General features: G+C 39.2%; 1 protein-coding gene across 3 annotated transcripts in view; it reads left to right on the top strand.

Annotated features, from left to right (window-relative positions):
• The window catches only part of LOC143036379 (allantoinase), a 35,501-nt gene extending 22,691 nt beyond the window's left edge, over nt 1–12,810 (top strand). For all 3 annotated transcript variants that reach the window (XM_076203645.1, XM_076203647.1, XM_076203646.1), the window contains 3 exons: nt 1,226–1,398; nt 6,787–6,819; nt 10,461–12,810. In XM_076203645.1, the coding sequence (XP_076059760.1) occupies nt 1,226–1,398; nt 6,787–6,819; nt 10,461–10,613 (359 nt within the window). In that variant the 3' untranslated portion in view covers nt 10,614–12,810. The remainder of the gene's footprint in view (nt 1–1,225; nt 1,399–6,786; nt 6,820–10,460) is intronic.
• The last annotated feature ends 3,716 nt before the right edge of the window (nt 12,811–16,526 follow it).

Below are 16,526 nucleotides of genomic sequence, written 5' to 3'. Positions count from 1 at the left end.
CCTTCCACACCTCTTTACTAATCTTTCTTCACTCATTCTTTCCATGTGTCCAGACCATCCCAGTACTCCTTCATCAACCCTATCTTCCAACTCCTTTTCCATTCCCACTCTCCTCCTTACCTTGTTTCTCACTCTATTCAGTCCAGTAACCCATACCATACTTCTCCGACATTTCATCTCAAACATATTTAAACTCTTTTTCTCTTCCTCTCTTATGTTCCAAGTTTCTGCCCCATACAGTGGTGTCAGCACAATCACCCGTTCATACAATCTTCTCTTAGCATCTATTCCCAAATGTCTATTTCTCGTTACACTTTTTAATCCCCCCAGGTATTTACTTACTTCTCTCAATCTACATTCTTCCTCCACCTCTACTCTCTTTCCTGCCACATTCTCCCACAAGTATCTAAAGCTATCCACTTCCTCCAGCCTCTCTCCCTTAATACTCGCTTCCAGTTTACTGCCATCCTCTCCCTTTGTGCATCTCATCACCTTACTTTTACCCACATTTATCTTCAACATTCTTCTTTTGCACACTTTCCCAAATTCTGTCATTAACTTCCTTAATACCTCTTCTGATCCTGCTATAAGCACAATGTCATCAGCAAACAACAACTGGCATATCTCACATTTTTCTCCATTTTCTATAATCATCTCCAATCCCTGGCCCATTACCCTTGCATTTACCTCTCACACCACCCCATCCATGTATACATTGAACAACCATGGTGATATTGTAATGTCTTAAAACCAGTTTTAAAGGTGTGTTTTGTAGTGTTTTCTACTAATCAATCAATTGTTGCCTTGAGTTTCACAAGATCATTTGGCATTAACTAGAATGAAGTCTTCAAAGGCATTGGTATTTCATAACAGGTTAATCAATATATTATTTAACCTTTTGAGGATGAACTGACCACCTGTATTAGGGCTGTGGGTTTCTAGTCAGCAGAACTTGACTCGCCAATTGATTGATTGACCCTTTGTGGCATGGAGTTTTCTTCCAGATGAATAATAATTTTTGTATTATCCAGAATGAAATCCTAAAAAGGTGATGACACTCCTTAATGAAGATATGGTTCCTTGATGAAGTGTTTGGACACCATGCATGAAAACTTGCATTTAAACACCCCTCTTGAATTTATTCTATATAGTGTAAGGTTAGATGACGTGGAATATGTTGATACTTAAGATATTTTTACACTTCATTCTGTCTTCATTTCTTAAGGTCTTTCACTGTTTTGGACGGGAGCAAGCCAGCGAGGGCTTACACTGCAAGATGTAGTCAAGCTTATGTGCTCAGGGCCTGCCAGTCAGGCCTCCATCTCTCACTGCAAAGGTGCCATTGCTGAAGGCAAAGATGCTGACTTTGTCCTTTGGGATCCTCATGCCATGTTTAAGGTTAGTAGAATTGGATGTGTATGCCTTAAGAAATGTCTTCAACTGAGTATTGGAAATTGAAGTTCATTTTCAGGTATTTTAAGACACTTAAGGGAAGAACTCTGGTTAGTAGAGTTTCTTATAGCCAGAATAAAGCCTGTAAATTAAGCTTCCATGTTGAGTAATCTTGTGGCCATTGTTATAATTTGTTATTTTTATTCTTATCATTGAGTGTTCACTGTGTATTTCATGATCCTTTGGAACATGTTTTAGAGTATAATCTTCCTTCCACATACTCTCCAAAGTCTGTCAGCACTGTTTAACTTATAGATCAGTGCGGCAGGGTAAATAAAATAATTTTTTGAGCAGTGTTTTGCTTTTACAAATAGAAAAGCCTTCATGCCAGTCCTCTCCATTCTTCAAGTCCTTGTTGTTCCCCTACATACAAAATCAAAATAACACAAAACAAATGATGCTCGAAAAGTGCAACATCATGAGTAAATAAAGTTAACATATTCCCTTCCTTTCAAATTAGAGGTAAATTTTTGTAGATAAGCAAAAAAACATTGAAATATGAATTTACAGAGTTTAAAAGTTGATTACAAAATGAACATAAAACTTAATTGAATGACAAAAACAAGGTAGAGTGCTGGAAGACTGGAGGAGTGCCTGTTTAGTTCCACTTTACAAGGGAAAGTGGGATAAGTGTGAGTGTAGTAGTTTCAGAGGGATCAGTTTATTAAGAGTAGTTGGGAAGGCTTATGGGAGGTTTTTGATTGGGAGAATCAGGAGAGCAACAAAGGGAGTAATTGGTGAGGAATAGTGTGGGTTTAGGACAGATAGTGGTTGTGTGGGTCAGATTTTTTGTGGTAAGACATATGTGAGAAAGCTTTAGGAAAAAGTAAGGATGTTTTTTGGGCCTGTATGGTTTTGGAAAAGGCTTATGACAGGGTAGACAGGAAGGCACTGTGGGAGGTATTGCAGATATGTAAGATAGGAGGGAAGCTGTTAAGAGCAGTCAAGAGTTTTTACGAGAGTAGTAGAGCTTGTGTTAGAATCAGAAATGGAGAGAGTGGTTTGAGGTAAAGATAGAACTTCACCAGGGATGTTTTGTTGCCTTGGCTGTTCAATTTATACATGGATGGGGTGGTACGAGAGTAGTGGGTCAGGGATTGGAGATGGTTTAAGAAAATGTAGAGAAATGTGAGATAAGCCAATTATTGTTTGCTGACACCACTGTGCTTGTGGCAGGATCAGAGGAGGGATTGAGGAAGTTTGTGATGAGTTTGGGAGGTGCAAGTAATGTATTATTGGCAAACTCTCCACCATTGTCACATAGAAACTTACAGGGGCTCCCAAACCAGCTCCCAACCATGTCTGTTTCCTTGGGTTCTTTACTTTTTATTACACATGACTTAGAAAATCTTGTTGCCACGTCTACTACATGTAAAAAATATAAGATTTCCTTTCTTGTACTCCTTTAGGTCTAATACCACAACTTCATTGAATTCCTTTGCTATGTTCACACTCACAATTGGCCTAGATGGTGTTTCCTTATACTTCATACATATCTCACAGCCATTTGACACTTCTTCAACATATTCAAAGCATATCTTGTCCTTAATTCCAGCATCTTTTAATAGCTCAGTGAGTTTCTTATATGTAAGGTGATTCCATTGTTGGTGCAATATTTAGTCTTCATTTTTTTTTTTGTTATCATCATTACCTTGAGTTAGCATTATTTCTTCTGTTTTTTTCCAAACTTCTTTCTCATCTCTTAGTGGAAGGCAATAATGTCCTGAGGAAGTGCATATCAGTTTTACTTCTTTTCCATGTATTAAAGCAATATAATTTTCCAAATCCATTTTCATCTGTGCTCTCTTCATTGATTTCTTGCTAAATAGAAGGGGAATGAAGCAATTAACTACATCAGCTGTTATATAGGCTTCATTGCCTATCATGTTCACTGGAAATTTACTTTTTTCATTGACTTATACACTTTCCTATCACCGAATGTAAATGTTGTTTCACTATCTTCCTCTTCCACTTTCAACTTCTCTTCTGACAAAGTCTGTATGTATACTCTCAGCCAATCAACACCACATACTCTGCAAGCTATGTCCAGGATAACATAACTAATAGACTGTCATTAATACTGATATCACTTCAGGACTTTCAACAACAGTATATGACTGCCACTTTAGGTACTTCCTCATTTGCACTATTTACATAAACATTTCTTGGGCATGCTTGTGACAAATGATATTCTGGCTGAGCGGGTTAGGGCGTCGTTACTTGCGGTGCAGGTCAAGGTGAGGGTGGTTCGAATCCTGCCACCAGCGAAGTTGAACCAAGGGCATGGTTCATTAAATTCCACACTACAAAGCCCTCTGTGAGGGGCACCGTCCTAGCCTCCCGATAGGGGGCGGAGTGTGTGACATTAAACCATATCATCATTACTATATCATTAGAGTAGGAGTTTCATTTACACTACTTCCTATCACAGAGTCCAACAACAACACTTCCTGACTTCCAAAAAATTTCTTGAGAGCTTGCTGCATAGAATCAAATATCTTATGTGGCTCTCTAAAAGATACTCCTGTCAATACTATTTGCTTGTCTTTAATCTCTAGACCTGCATTGTCAATAATTTAAGTGCTAAAATACTCTTTGGTATGGTCACTTTATACATACATATACCATAGGTTTTCTCCCCCGTTATAAGGGAGGTTGCCAAAAAACAAAGGCATAAACCACTCCCACCCATTCCATCCCCAACATGCTCCACTCCCCTCTACCCTCTTCTTCTTATCTTGGCACCACCTGGATGACAGGTCATCCCTGCATCTCGCCCACTGGCCTGGGTCAGAAGTAGTGTCGTAAGACACAGCACATCCACAGCAAGGCCACTTCATTAAATTGGCAACCCCCTCCTCCATCCCCTCATGCAGAAAAAGAGAAGACGGGGAGAAATCCCTTCAGGCTGCGTCAATTTATTTCTCATTCATATTCCCTCACCCCCCATCCTCCACCATGGTCACTTTATACTTACTCAAAATTGCATTTCTCTTCACAAATTCCAGAATATACTTCTCCATATTATCCTCCTTTACTTTTTTGTAGCTCTCAGACTTTGTCCAGGCTTCATATGGAGCTGACACCTCATCCTTTTTGTACCATTTATCAAAGTATTGAATTAGAATATTCACTCCATTCTCATTCCCAAACTCGTCAATATTCACTTCTTCAAAATTTTTGCTCCTTGCCTCGCTTCCTTCCAGGAATGACAAAGCAATTGTCACAGCTTGTTTCTTCTTTTCAAGATTTGTGACAAGCTGCCATGCTTTTAACTCTTGCTTCCAACGATCATAACTTTTATCTCCTCCGAAGACTGGCATTTGCACTCGTCTGCCACATTTGTTGTTGCCCATCCTTTTATTTTTCGACTTTCTCCTATATATTCAATAATTTCTTTACCATCTGCCACAACTACATACTGCTGCCATTTGTTTAACTTGTAGAACAGTGTGGCAGGGTAAATAAAAGAATATAAAAACAGTGTTATGCTTTTACAAATAGAAAAGCCTTCACACCAGTCCTCTCCATTCTTCGAGTCCTTGGGATCCCCCCACATACAAAATCAAAACAACACAAAACAAATGATGTACAAAAAATACTGTACTATAGATTCAGGAGTGTTGGATATTATCTATATACCTAGGGCTTTTCCCCCTTATTAGGGAGGAAGCCAAGTCAAAAGACATGAACCCACTCCCACCCATTTCATTTCCACCTATTCCATTCCTATCCACCATCTTTTCCTCCCTCTCAACTTAGCTCCTCACGGATGAAGGGTTGTCCCTGTCTGATGCTCATTGCCTTGGGTCAGAAGCACACTGCTCATCAATTAATCTGTTCCTCTCCGATTCCTCTCATTTGAAACTCATATAAGCCTTCCCTACAACACTCAGCAAATTCATCCCTCTGAAACTACTACAGTCACATTTGTACCCTTTTCCCTTGGAAAGTGGAACTATACAGGTACTCTTCAAGCTCTCCAGCACTCTGCCCTCCCTCAGACACACATTGAACAGCCTCACCACCCAGTCCACTATCACTATACCTCCCTTCTTAAGGCATTCAGTATGACACCCATCTAACCCAGGTGCCTAACCTACACTAATAATTTTCAAAACAACTTGTACCTCATCTTTTATTATTTCTCCTCCATTTTCCTATCCTATCACCATTTTCCTCTACTATCACCACTGCCTCTGACCCAGAGCAGTGGACAAGGTGCAGGGATGACCCATCATCCAGGAGGTGCTTAGATAAGAGGGAGGGTGGAGTGTATTTAGGGATGGAATGGGTGGGAATGCTTTTATGCCTTTTTCTTTTTGGCTACCTCCCTTGTAAGGGGGAAAAAGCCTTGGTATATGTATGTATCACCATTTTCTTAGCACCTCCCATTGCTACCACCAATGCCTCCCTATCCTCCACATTCAACAGCTCTCTAAAATACTCCACCCATCAGCATCTTACTGCTTCCTCGTCTGTTAACACCTGTACATTTGCTCCTTTTACCTTTTCTTCTCTACTCGATTCACCTCTCCTTCCTCTCTTAACTTCCTCCCAAAACATCTTTTTATTACTTTCAAAATTTTCTGTCATACTCCTCCCCATTTTACATCTGCTCTTCTTTTTGCCTCTTTTATCTTATGTATTGCTTTTCTTCTTTTTTTCTTTGCATCTCTGATATGTTTCTTTCATCCTACATTGCAACAAATCCCTGAATGCTTGCTTCTTCTCTTCTACCTTCTTCACTTCATCATCCCACCACTCACTACCCTTCCTTCTATTCCCTCCCATCTTCCTTGTTTCCCATACCATCGAAAAATAGGAATAGGGTCACAGAGAGTAGGATACCTAGTCCCATCATTCTGTCCCTCTTTAGCCTCCAAGTGGGACTCTTTGGCATTATTCTTTCTTCCCCCAACCACAGGGGCCAGAGGCAAAAATGGAAATATATAATTAAAGAAGTGTTACAAGACAGTATAAAGTGGGGGGCAGCATAGATGAGGGACAGAGTACAGTAAAGTAGCATAATTCCTCTATGAGTATAGATTTTCTCTAATATAACAAAATGATGTGTGGCTCTGGTCTGTAGGGACACCCCATATAGTCCCTAAAACATCAGCTGCATGTTACTGAGCAACTCACACTGCACCATAATAACATTCATCCAATACCCCAGACAGGAATACTTGAATGAGGTTACTGAATGAAGAATTTTTTTTATGATTTTCTGTCGTGTTTATTGATTATTGGGAAAGTTGCCCTTGTCCTTTCAAGGTGCTGAGCTAAGCAAATTGTGTATTAATCTTTGTTTTTATTTTTTTATTCTTATAGGTTGAGAAGGATATGATAGAGCACAAGAACAAGGTAAGATATTCTTGTCATACAAAAGCCTGTTTGATTTACATATTTCATGAAATATGTTTTAATAAATAAGAAAGCTTTGAGCATCACTTTGCATCTAGCTATGATCAAAAGATTGTCTGCAAGTTATGATGTAGTGCATGTCTCTTTTAAATATTATTGATATGTGTATATTTACATAACTGTGCTATACAGAAAAATAACTATGCCTGTAGGGTCTTGTCTTTCTCTTCATAAAATTATGCATATAGATGAAAATAATACTAATTTATGAATACCAGTTATTTGGAAAAGTTCTAAACAAAGTGGAGAATATAGAGGATCTTTGTGTAATTATCAGTAATGACCTTAATTCATCTATGTACTGTATTTCTGCCTTGGAGAAAACAAGTATATTACTGGGATTGGTAGTGTGATCTATGGACCTCAGAAGTCCAACATTGACAGTCAATTATATAAATCACCATTTTTGTATGATCACCAGATCTCATCAACTTCCATATGATGACACCTAAGTAGGCATCATGAGGCACGAGAGGATATATGAGGATGCCAGCATTGGCATCTTGATTATATTCATTTTGTAGTTGTAGCTGAGTGACCCTCATATTCTGTGAACTAGCTTGATCATATTTTCTGTGGTTATTGATATTCAGAATGAAAGAGAATAAGTAATACAGCTGTAACTTTATATTTTATAACATGAGTACTGTGATGCATCAAATCATCATACATCAGGCAGCTGATACTGCCCACGAGAATTTGACTTGTATTGAAGAGGTCATAGATATTGATAGATTGGAAAGAATACAGTGGTGAGCCACAAAGTTCATACTAAATATCAGAAACAAAGTATATGAAAAATACAAAAATCACTAAAATATTTGAACATCTCTCTAAAAAAAATAGACTCGAAGGAGACTTAATCTCTATTTCTACATCAAGAGGTTTCTTATCCCTTATAAGGGAGGAAGCCAGCCAAGGCATGCACCCTTCCCTACCCATCCCATTCCCATCTGTCACATACAGTGAGACCTCTCATTAACGGACGTTAATTAGCTGTGTTTGTGGTGTTTTTGCTGTGTTTTTGGTGCTGTTGTTTAGTGCTGTGCAATCACTCTGCCACCCAAAAACCACTCCAAATCAATGGATTATTCACATCAACAGACACTGTTACCCCCCTATTACCCCATTATTGAGAAGTAGTACTGTATTTGTTTCCCATTTATCTTGGCTCCTGGATTAAGGATCATCCCTGTCTCCCACCCACTACCTGGGATAGAAGTAATGCAGCATGATACAGTACATCCAAATCAAGGCATCACCACTTCATTTACGTGATGACCCTCCCTTCTCACCTTATGAAAATAAGGAAGATGAGGAGAAATCCCTCTCTGTCAACCACCAATCCCTCCCTATCCTCCTCCACATTCATTACCTCTCTAAAATACTTTGCCCATCTTCCTCTTACTGCCTCCTCCTCTGTTAACATCTATCTGTGCCTTTTACCTTTTGTTCTCTACTTGACTCACCTCCCCTTCCTCTCTTAACTTCCTTCCACATCTTATTATTACTTTAAAAAATTTGTCATACTCCCTCATTTTATATCTGCTCTCCATTTTGCCTCCTTTATCTTATGTTTTGCTTCTCTTCTTTTTTTTTGTTTTTTTTTGTTTGTACCTCTCACATGTGTCTTTCGTCCTGCTTTGCAACCAATCCCTGAATGCTCCCTTCTTGTCTTCTCAACCTTCTTCACTTCATCATCCCACCACTCACAGCCCTTCCTTCTATTTCTCCCATCCTCCTTGTTCCACATACCATCTATGCACAACTTGTCGCTCCCTCCATGAAATACCCATAATCCTCTTCCACTCCTACCTCCACTCTATTCTTCACCACCTCCCACACTTCTCTTGGCTTCTTGTACTTCTGTTCCTTTTCCTTCTCATTTAAACAGTTTACTCTAAGCACCTCTCTACCTTCCAACCTTTTCCACTTTCCCCACCTATCCTCCATTCTCAATCTACCCTCCACCTAAAAAATTATATGATATTCCCCCCACTATCTCCCCTAAGGACATGGACATCCAGAACTCTTCTTACTCTTTTATTGGATACCACTACATAGTCCATTAATGCATTATCAACCACCTTTCCATCCACTATGCTCTCCTATTTGTACTTATGCTTGACTCCTTCTTAAACATGGTGTTAGCTATCATTAACTCTCTAAACATATCTATACCATCAGCTCTCTACTATGATTTTTACCAGGCACTCCAAACTTCCTTACCACTCTATCTATTGGTTCATCCCCTACTCTAGCATTGAGGTCTACTAATACCATTCCATTGACATTCCTCCCAAAACTCTATAAGCACTCATTTAAATCTGTTAAAAAAGCCTCTCATTTCTCTACACTTCTCTCACTATACCAGGTAGCTATATGCACTTACAAAAACCCAAATCTCCCTTCCCAGTTTCACCTTCATCCACATTAACCTTGAAGAAACTTCCGCTTCAGTACATGCTTTCCTATCTCCTCACTCACTATTATAGCCACCCATTCCCTCCCTCATCCTCTCCTCCCTCCTGACACCCTCCCCAATACTCTCAAATTCAAAATCATCCTTCTCTTTCAACTTAGTTTCACTTAATGGCAACACATCCACCATCCTTCTCACAACCATACTGCCTATCTCTTCCCTTTTGCTCTCATCTGTACCACACCCACACACATTAAAAGACCCAAACTTTACAGTTCTTGTTGGAAAACTCCTAGACCTTATGCCTTGACATCTCATAAGTGGAAGTTTCTTCATTGCTAGCCATTGTGGGACTAGTTTTCAAGTCAGTGAAACCTGAGGCAGCAATTATTGTAGTAACGGATCATGGCTAAAATGTCATGCAGTACATACATACATACATACATATACCAAAGGCTTTTTTTCCCCTTATAGGGGAGGTAGCCAAAAAACAAGGCATAAAAACCACTTCCAACCATTCCATTCCTATCACACTCCACTCCCCTCCACCCTCTTCCCTCCCTCTTATCTTGACACCTCCTGGATGACGGGTCATCCCTGCATCTCACCCACTGCCCTGAGTCAGAAGCAGTGTCACAAGACAGCACATCCACAGCAAGGCCGCTTCATTAAATTGGTGACCCCCCCCTCTCCATCCCCTCATGCAGAAAAGGAGAAGATGGGGCAAAATCCCTTCAGGTTAAGTCAAAATATTTTTCACACATACTCCCTCACCCCCCATCCCCCACACCCCACCCATTCCACCTCATGCATCACATCAACATCCATATACAACCATTCTCCATTCACTCCTGTCTTCTGTCCTTTCCCGTCCTTCCTCAAGAGACATTCCCCTCTTTCCCAAAGCCCCTTTTACCCCATCCATCCATCTCATCCTAGGTTGACCCCTCATGTTCACTCCTTCCACCTCTGCCTTCAACACCTCCTTTACTAGTCTTTCTTCACTCATTCAGTCATGCAGTAGTATTAGACTGATTGATATTTTGGATGGTATTTTTAGCTGTTGGTATCCTCTGTAGTCATATGGTTGGTTTTAATGATGCTATATCAAGTACATAATTGTCTTTGATATCTAATATGTTTCTTAAATTTCTTACAGCTTACACCATATATTGGACGATCCTTATATGGCAGGGTATATAAGACCGTGGTGAGAGGAAAGACTGTGTACGAAGATGGTAAGTTTATGACAGGTAAACCACAGGGACAATTTGTCTTTACCAACTCACCAGTTTCCTTTGCAAAATTGTAATATGCCAGTCCAATCTATCTGTATACCAAGGGCTTCTTCCCCGATATAAGGGAGGTAGCCAGCCAAGGCATGTTCCACACATTCCATTCCACACTGATGATGTGGATGTTATTGGCGAGTGTTTGGGAAGGGTAGAAGAGATGAGTGAAAGTTTGGTAGAAAACTGAAGAGTAGATCAGTGCAACCTGCAAAAGATAAAGGTAATGTTTATGGACAGGAGAGAAGTCCTAGAAGATATGAAACTTGGACAGATGAAAGTATAAGGAGTAAATGCTTTAAGTACCTAGGAACAGTGTTAGCATCAAAAAATGAAATTGACAAAGAAATCAAGGAGAGAATCACAGTAGCCTCAGGTATGCATGCTTTGATAACAATATTAACAAGCAAAAAAATAATAAGAAAAAGTAAAGTGAGTGTATGCAATATTCTTGTAAAACTAGTAATATATGGATGAAAGGCATGAACCCTAAAAGAAGAAGGGAAAATACAATGTTAAGAAAAATCTCAGGTCCAGTGCATGACAGTGATGAGGGAACCTGGAAAAACCACACAACCAAGAAATAATAGAACTAGCCATACAGACTAATATGAATGAGCACAGCTGGTAGTGCACAAAAACAAAATATTCTGTATGAATGAAATCTGTCACTGGTTAGGATGTGACCATTTTTACAAACTAGTTTGGGTATTATCACACTGATGTTCATTGTAGTATAGCTACTGTATACAGAGGGGAAGGAAAGGGACCAACTACTATATATATATATTTTTTAATGGTGCCTTTTAGAATTACTGAACTTAGTTATTATTGGAAGCTCGCTGGCTGAGCGGGTTGGGGTGTTGTTACTTGCGGCGAAGGTCAAGGGGATGGTGGTTCGAACCCTGCCACCGGCAAAGTTGAACCAAGGGCATGGTTCATTAAATTCCACACTACAAAGTTCTCTGTGAGGGGCACCGTCCTAGCCTTCCGATAGGGGGGAGTTTGTGACGTTAAACCATATCATCAGTTTACTTGCACAAAAAAAGTCCCAAAAGTAATAGAAAAATATTGTTGAAAAAGTTTCAGAAGTAAAAAACATAAATAAGAATATAAATAGATCAAATAATAAATAAATAAATATCACTTGTGCCAAAAAGTGTATACACCTAGGTTTCTCAATCCAACATTCACCATCTGCCATTTGCGTAGATGTTTCGGCCCATAACATCCTTTTTAGGAATTGGTGGTGTTTATGTCCTAGACCAGTTCCCAAAATGAGTTTATGATCTGGGCCCAAACATCTATATAAGTGGAGGTTGGCAAGGGTTGGATTAAGAGACCTAGGTGTATTGTGGTGGGTGCTGGGGTTAGGGGTGGTTGTTGTTGTTGTTGTTGATTCCAGGTCGTGTGTGTAAATTGCTTTAGGGACTGTTTTGGGGTGCCATAATGAACCAGAGCCACACATCAATTGTCTGTGATAGAGTAAAATCTCTACTCCTAGAGAAATTATACTACTTTGCTTACCAGTACTATCCCTCCTTTATGCTGTTATCTCTTAAAACTGTCCTTTACCACTTCGTTGATTATACCTTTTCTTTTTCTGTCCCCCATGTTAGAGAGAGGAAAAATTCTGCCATTGATTCTTATGCAGGTTGTAAAAGGCAACAAATTGGGACAGAGTGACAGGACTTGGTATCCTGTTCTGTGTATATATATATATATATATATATATATATATATATCTACAGATATTTCAATTTTGTGATAAATAAGTTTTAGTTTTGATATATGATATGGAGTTAAGCCTAAAATTTTGAAGAGAATTTTCACTGTATAAATGTCTTTCTTCATTTTTGCCTGTATGTATGTTCAGCATGGGTTTCCCTATTTTGTATATACTGTCAGAAATTATATGTTGTTACACTTATTGATACATTTATTACATTTATTGGTACTTACACTGGAGAGACCATATCACTTTATTATGTACAGTTTGTTAAAATTAAAAATCCATAGTTTTATATATGGCATGTTAAAAGAAAACTATATAGGAGATTTTGACAGCCCAAGATCTCAGTGGCAGGGAAAAGATTGATATTTTGTAATATTTTCATACAGACCTGTGCTACTTTTTTGTATAAGGTTTAAAGGATGATAAATATTGTTATTGCAAGGTTGATGCCTTATTAACTCTTTTATTAAAGTTTATTGATATTGTTAGGGTAATTTTATTTAAATTATTATTCCATTTTAACCCTTTGAATCCAGGGAAATGGAGTGGCTCAAAATCCAGAGAACTAATATAGTCACCCCCCTTTCCATATTGAAGAAAATTGGTGCAAACACAAGCCGAGAAACAAGACTGAATGATAGGTTATTAAATGAATGTTTCCTTGGGTACAGTTGAGGTTTTCTTGCCCAGGTGCCAGTCATCAGCTTTTGTGTTCCCCAAGAAGCCTGCTACAACTGACTTAAAACTATTTCAAGCACTTCTTTCATGAGGTGTAAATGCTTCAGTAAGGCCGGTATCTGAAAGCTCACGAATCTGTGATCCAACAAATATGCTGGCATATATTACTTACAGAAGGGAACTTGTGGGATAGGTACTTAAACCCTTCTCCATCTTTCGGAAGTACTTTTACAAGTACTTCATCAGTTCCAGCTTTATGTGAAATGGAGGTAGAAGCACTCTGTCCACTGGTACAAGTGGTATAGCTTTGACGTTATGGCGGCCAGGTACAAATTCCATCCGTTGTGGCTATTACACTTATCAGTAGTGTACAGAATCTGCACAGCTGTCCCACAAGCATAAAAAGCATGGATGTTTTGTGTAGCCACCCTGCTGCCCTAACAAAATACTTAGGACCTTCAGGTCACCACAAAGAAGCCAGTTGTGATCCTGATATTGTATGTTGTTAAGAAGAAGTGACATGGTAGCGTAGGTTTCTTTCAGGGTGACGGAATGCGCAATGGGCAATGATGCTACTTTTTTGCCATTAAAAAGTAGCACGGCTTTCAGACTCCTTGTAGAGGAGTCGATAAAGAGCCTCCATTCTTCAGGATGGTATTCCTTGCCCATGTGTCCCACAAGACCTGAAACATCATGGCAATATACCATGTCATCTGTCTTAGTAAAGTACCACACAAATCCTGCTCTCAATGCCTATACTATGCAAAGTGTGTGCTGATTCCCAAAAGATTTTTCTCTGCTAATTTTGAGCTTAGCAATTGTGCAGATTCTTTTGACAGCCCAAGATCTCAAACAAGGTCATCTAGCTCACTTTGTTCAAACAACTGGGGGCTTTTCCCAGGGATCCTGGTAGGATGAAACTTCATACACACCTGCATCTTCACAGGCACTACTTGAAGAGTTACTTGAACTATGGTGCACATTCTCAGGACAAATTTGTACTTGGATGTCATCATTATGTGGTACAGCTGATGGAATGTTTGGATATTTAATGTGTTTCATGCTTTTAGCATCCCTCCCTAGCGGTTCCACAAATACAGAAATAGCAGTCATCATGGTGATTTTTTGGTTCCCCCCCAAACCATTTGTATACCAAAAGACATTAACTTACGTTTCCCTTTACTCCAATGGCTGAACCCAGAGATACAGTTCACACAGGCAATGTGAGGATCCCATGGTTTGTCCTGATCTCCTAGTTCAATGGTAAAGGAGGCATGATATAGACGTTTTACTGAAGATGTGATATTGCGTTTCTGTTTTGAGGGTGTGTACTTTCTGCATATGTAGCAGAATGAGTCAGGACAATTCTTGCAAGTCTGTGGCATCCTTCAGTTAATCTGCAACAAAAGAAATAAACTTAAGACACTGTCAATGGTCACATGCGGACATTACATAGTAATCATTCATACATAGCTGCCTATGCACCTAGCACTATAACACATGCTGTGTAACACAAAAACTAGAGCCCCATGAGCAAAACGAACACCACCACAGTGTTCAGCATGCAAAATTGGTCTGGAAAATCATACATACATACATATACCAAGGCTTTTTCTCCCTTACCAGGGAGGTAGCCAAAAAGGACTGTCATTTATGTTGCTTTTTTATGCAGCCCAGTGTATAATTGTTCTGACCTTCCCTTTTTGTCCTTCAGAGGTTTAGCGTAGTATAACAATGTTTGATGCTCAAAACTGGTTTCCACCTTTGTTTTGCTTGTCATAGTTTGGTATATGTTTCAGGTATGGTCTGAGAACAGTTATGATCTGATCTTAATACTAGTCTGGTAAATCAGGGTACCAGGCAACAAGGTAATTGGACCTTTCCCTCCAGCTTCTTGTTGTTTTACTCATAATAGTATTGGGTGTAATTGCCCACACCCTCCTGAAGTATAGGCAATTTTTGTAATTAATTAATTTGTAATTAGGTAATATGTGCAATGTTCTTCTAATATGTTGGTGCTCAAATTTTGATCTGTTCTATGTGATACGAACATTTAAATAGTGTTACCAAATCAATAATAATGTTTGTGTAATGTGTACTGATTAGTATTACTCAAGACTGTTCTGGTCCCTATGACCCATATGTTGTCTTTGTAACTTAGTGTAGAATAACAGTCTAATGAGGACCACAATGGAAATAAGCTCAAGCTTTTTTGTGTTATCCTTGGCAATTGTAATTGTAAGGTCATTTCGAATTATGTTTTTTCTTTATCTGTATTTGATGTATTTTATTTATTGCCAAATTAACCTATTATTATTATAAAATAGGCCTATGTAGCAAAGATAATAGAGAAATTTGATCGGAAGAGAAAGGCTAGCAAAAGATACTCGCAGACATGTCTATAAAATTATATGCCATAGGTAGTGATTGCTGTGGGGGAAGAGAAGCCATTAATTATATTGGCACTGTCACCATGGTCACTTTCACATTCATCATAGGCTTAAATCCTGCTGGGGTCGGTGGTGGGGGATATTCCACTTGTTTGACTCTCAAACAACAGACTTTAATTTGATTGACTCCAATTGACAAGACGTGGTCATAGGCCTATTATGGAAGCCCATGTCATGGTCATGCCTGTCACACTCGCTAGCCTATGTCATGATTGTACCCCTAATCTGCTTAGGGGTACAATCGTTAGTCAAGCCTAACCATGCTTGTTAACGATTGTCAGTGACAGTGTAGATAACACAGGCCTATATATGCACATGATTACAGACACACCTACCTCAAGCGTCGTCTCTTCTCAGACAATTTATAGTTTCACCCAACCAACGATTTTGATATGTGGCTTATATGTTTCTGGTGAGAAATGTTATGATATGAACGATGGTGTACATCATTTTCGTCGCAAATGCGTACTTTTCAAGTGATTATTGAAGTTATGCACTTATGCCTACATCTCCCCAACGATCTGGGGGGACCTGTGGGAAGTCGGGGTTTTTGTGTGGAGAGCACTAATAAATCGAGTAATGCGCGTTGCAAAACAGGTGTAAAATGAACAAGAACACATAAAAAAAAAAATAGAAAAACAAATTTCACCTTTGAGGTCCGGAGTGATGGCTAACGCGAGCGGTAGCCATGTTTGTTTACCAAGTTACCAACGATTCGAAATATTTGTCGCTATATCAGCTACATTTAGCGAAGGCCACTCCACAAGCGCAGGAGTTGCTAACCGTAAACTAACGTAACCTAACCGAACGGTTACGTTACGCTAGGTTACGTTACGTTAGGTTAAGTTACGTTAGGTTACACAAGGTTAGGTTACGTTACGTTAGTTTAGGATAGGTTAGGTTTTGCTAGGATAGGTTATGTTACGTTAGTTTACGGTTAGTAACTCCTACGCGTGTGGAGTGGCCTTCGCTAAATGTAGCTGATATAGCGACAAATATTTCGAATCGTTGGTAACTTGGTAAACAAACATGGCTACCGCTTGCGTTAGCCGACCACACACCGGACCTCAAAG

The sequence above is a fragment of the Oratosquilla oratoria genome, chromosome 20 (genome assembly GCF_046742065.1).
Source record: "Oratosquilla oratoria isolate Oo_2021 chromosome 20, ASM4674206v1, whole genome shotgun sequence".
NCBI lineage: Eukaryota > Metazoa > Arthropoda > Malacostraca > Stomatopoda > Squillidae > Oratosquilla > Oratosquilla oratoria.
This window is presented reverse-complemented; position numbering and strand designations above follow the sequence as displayed.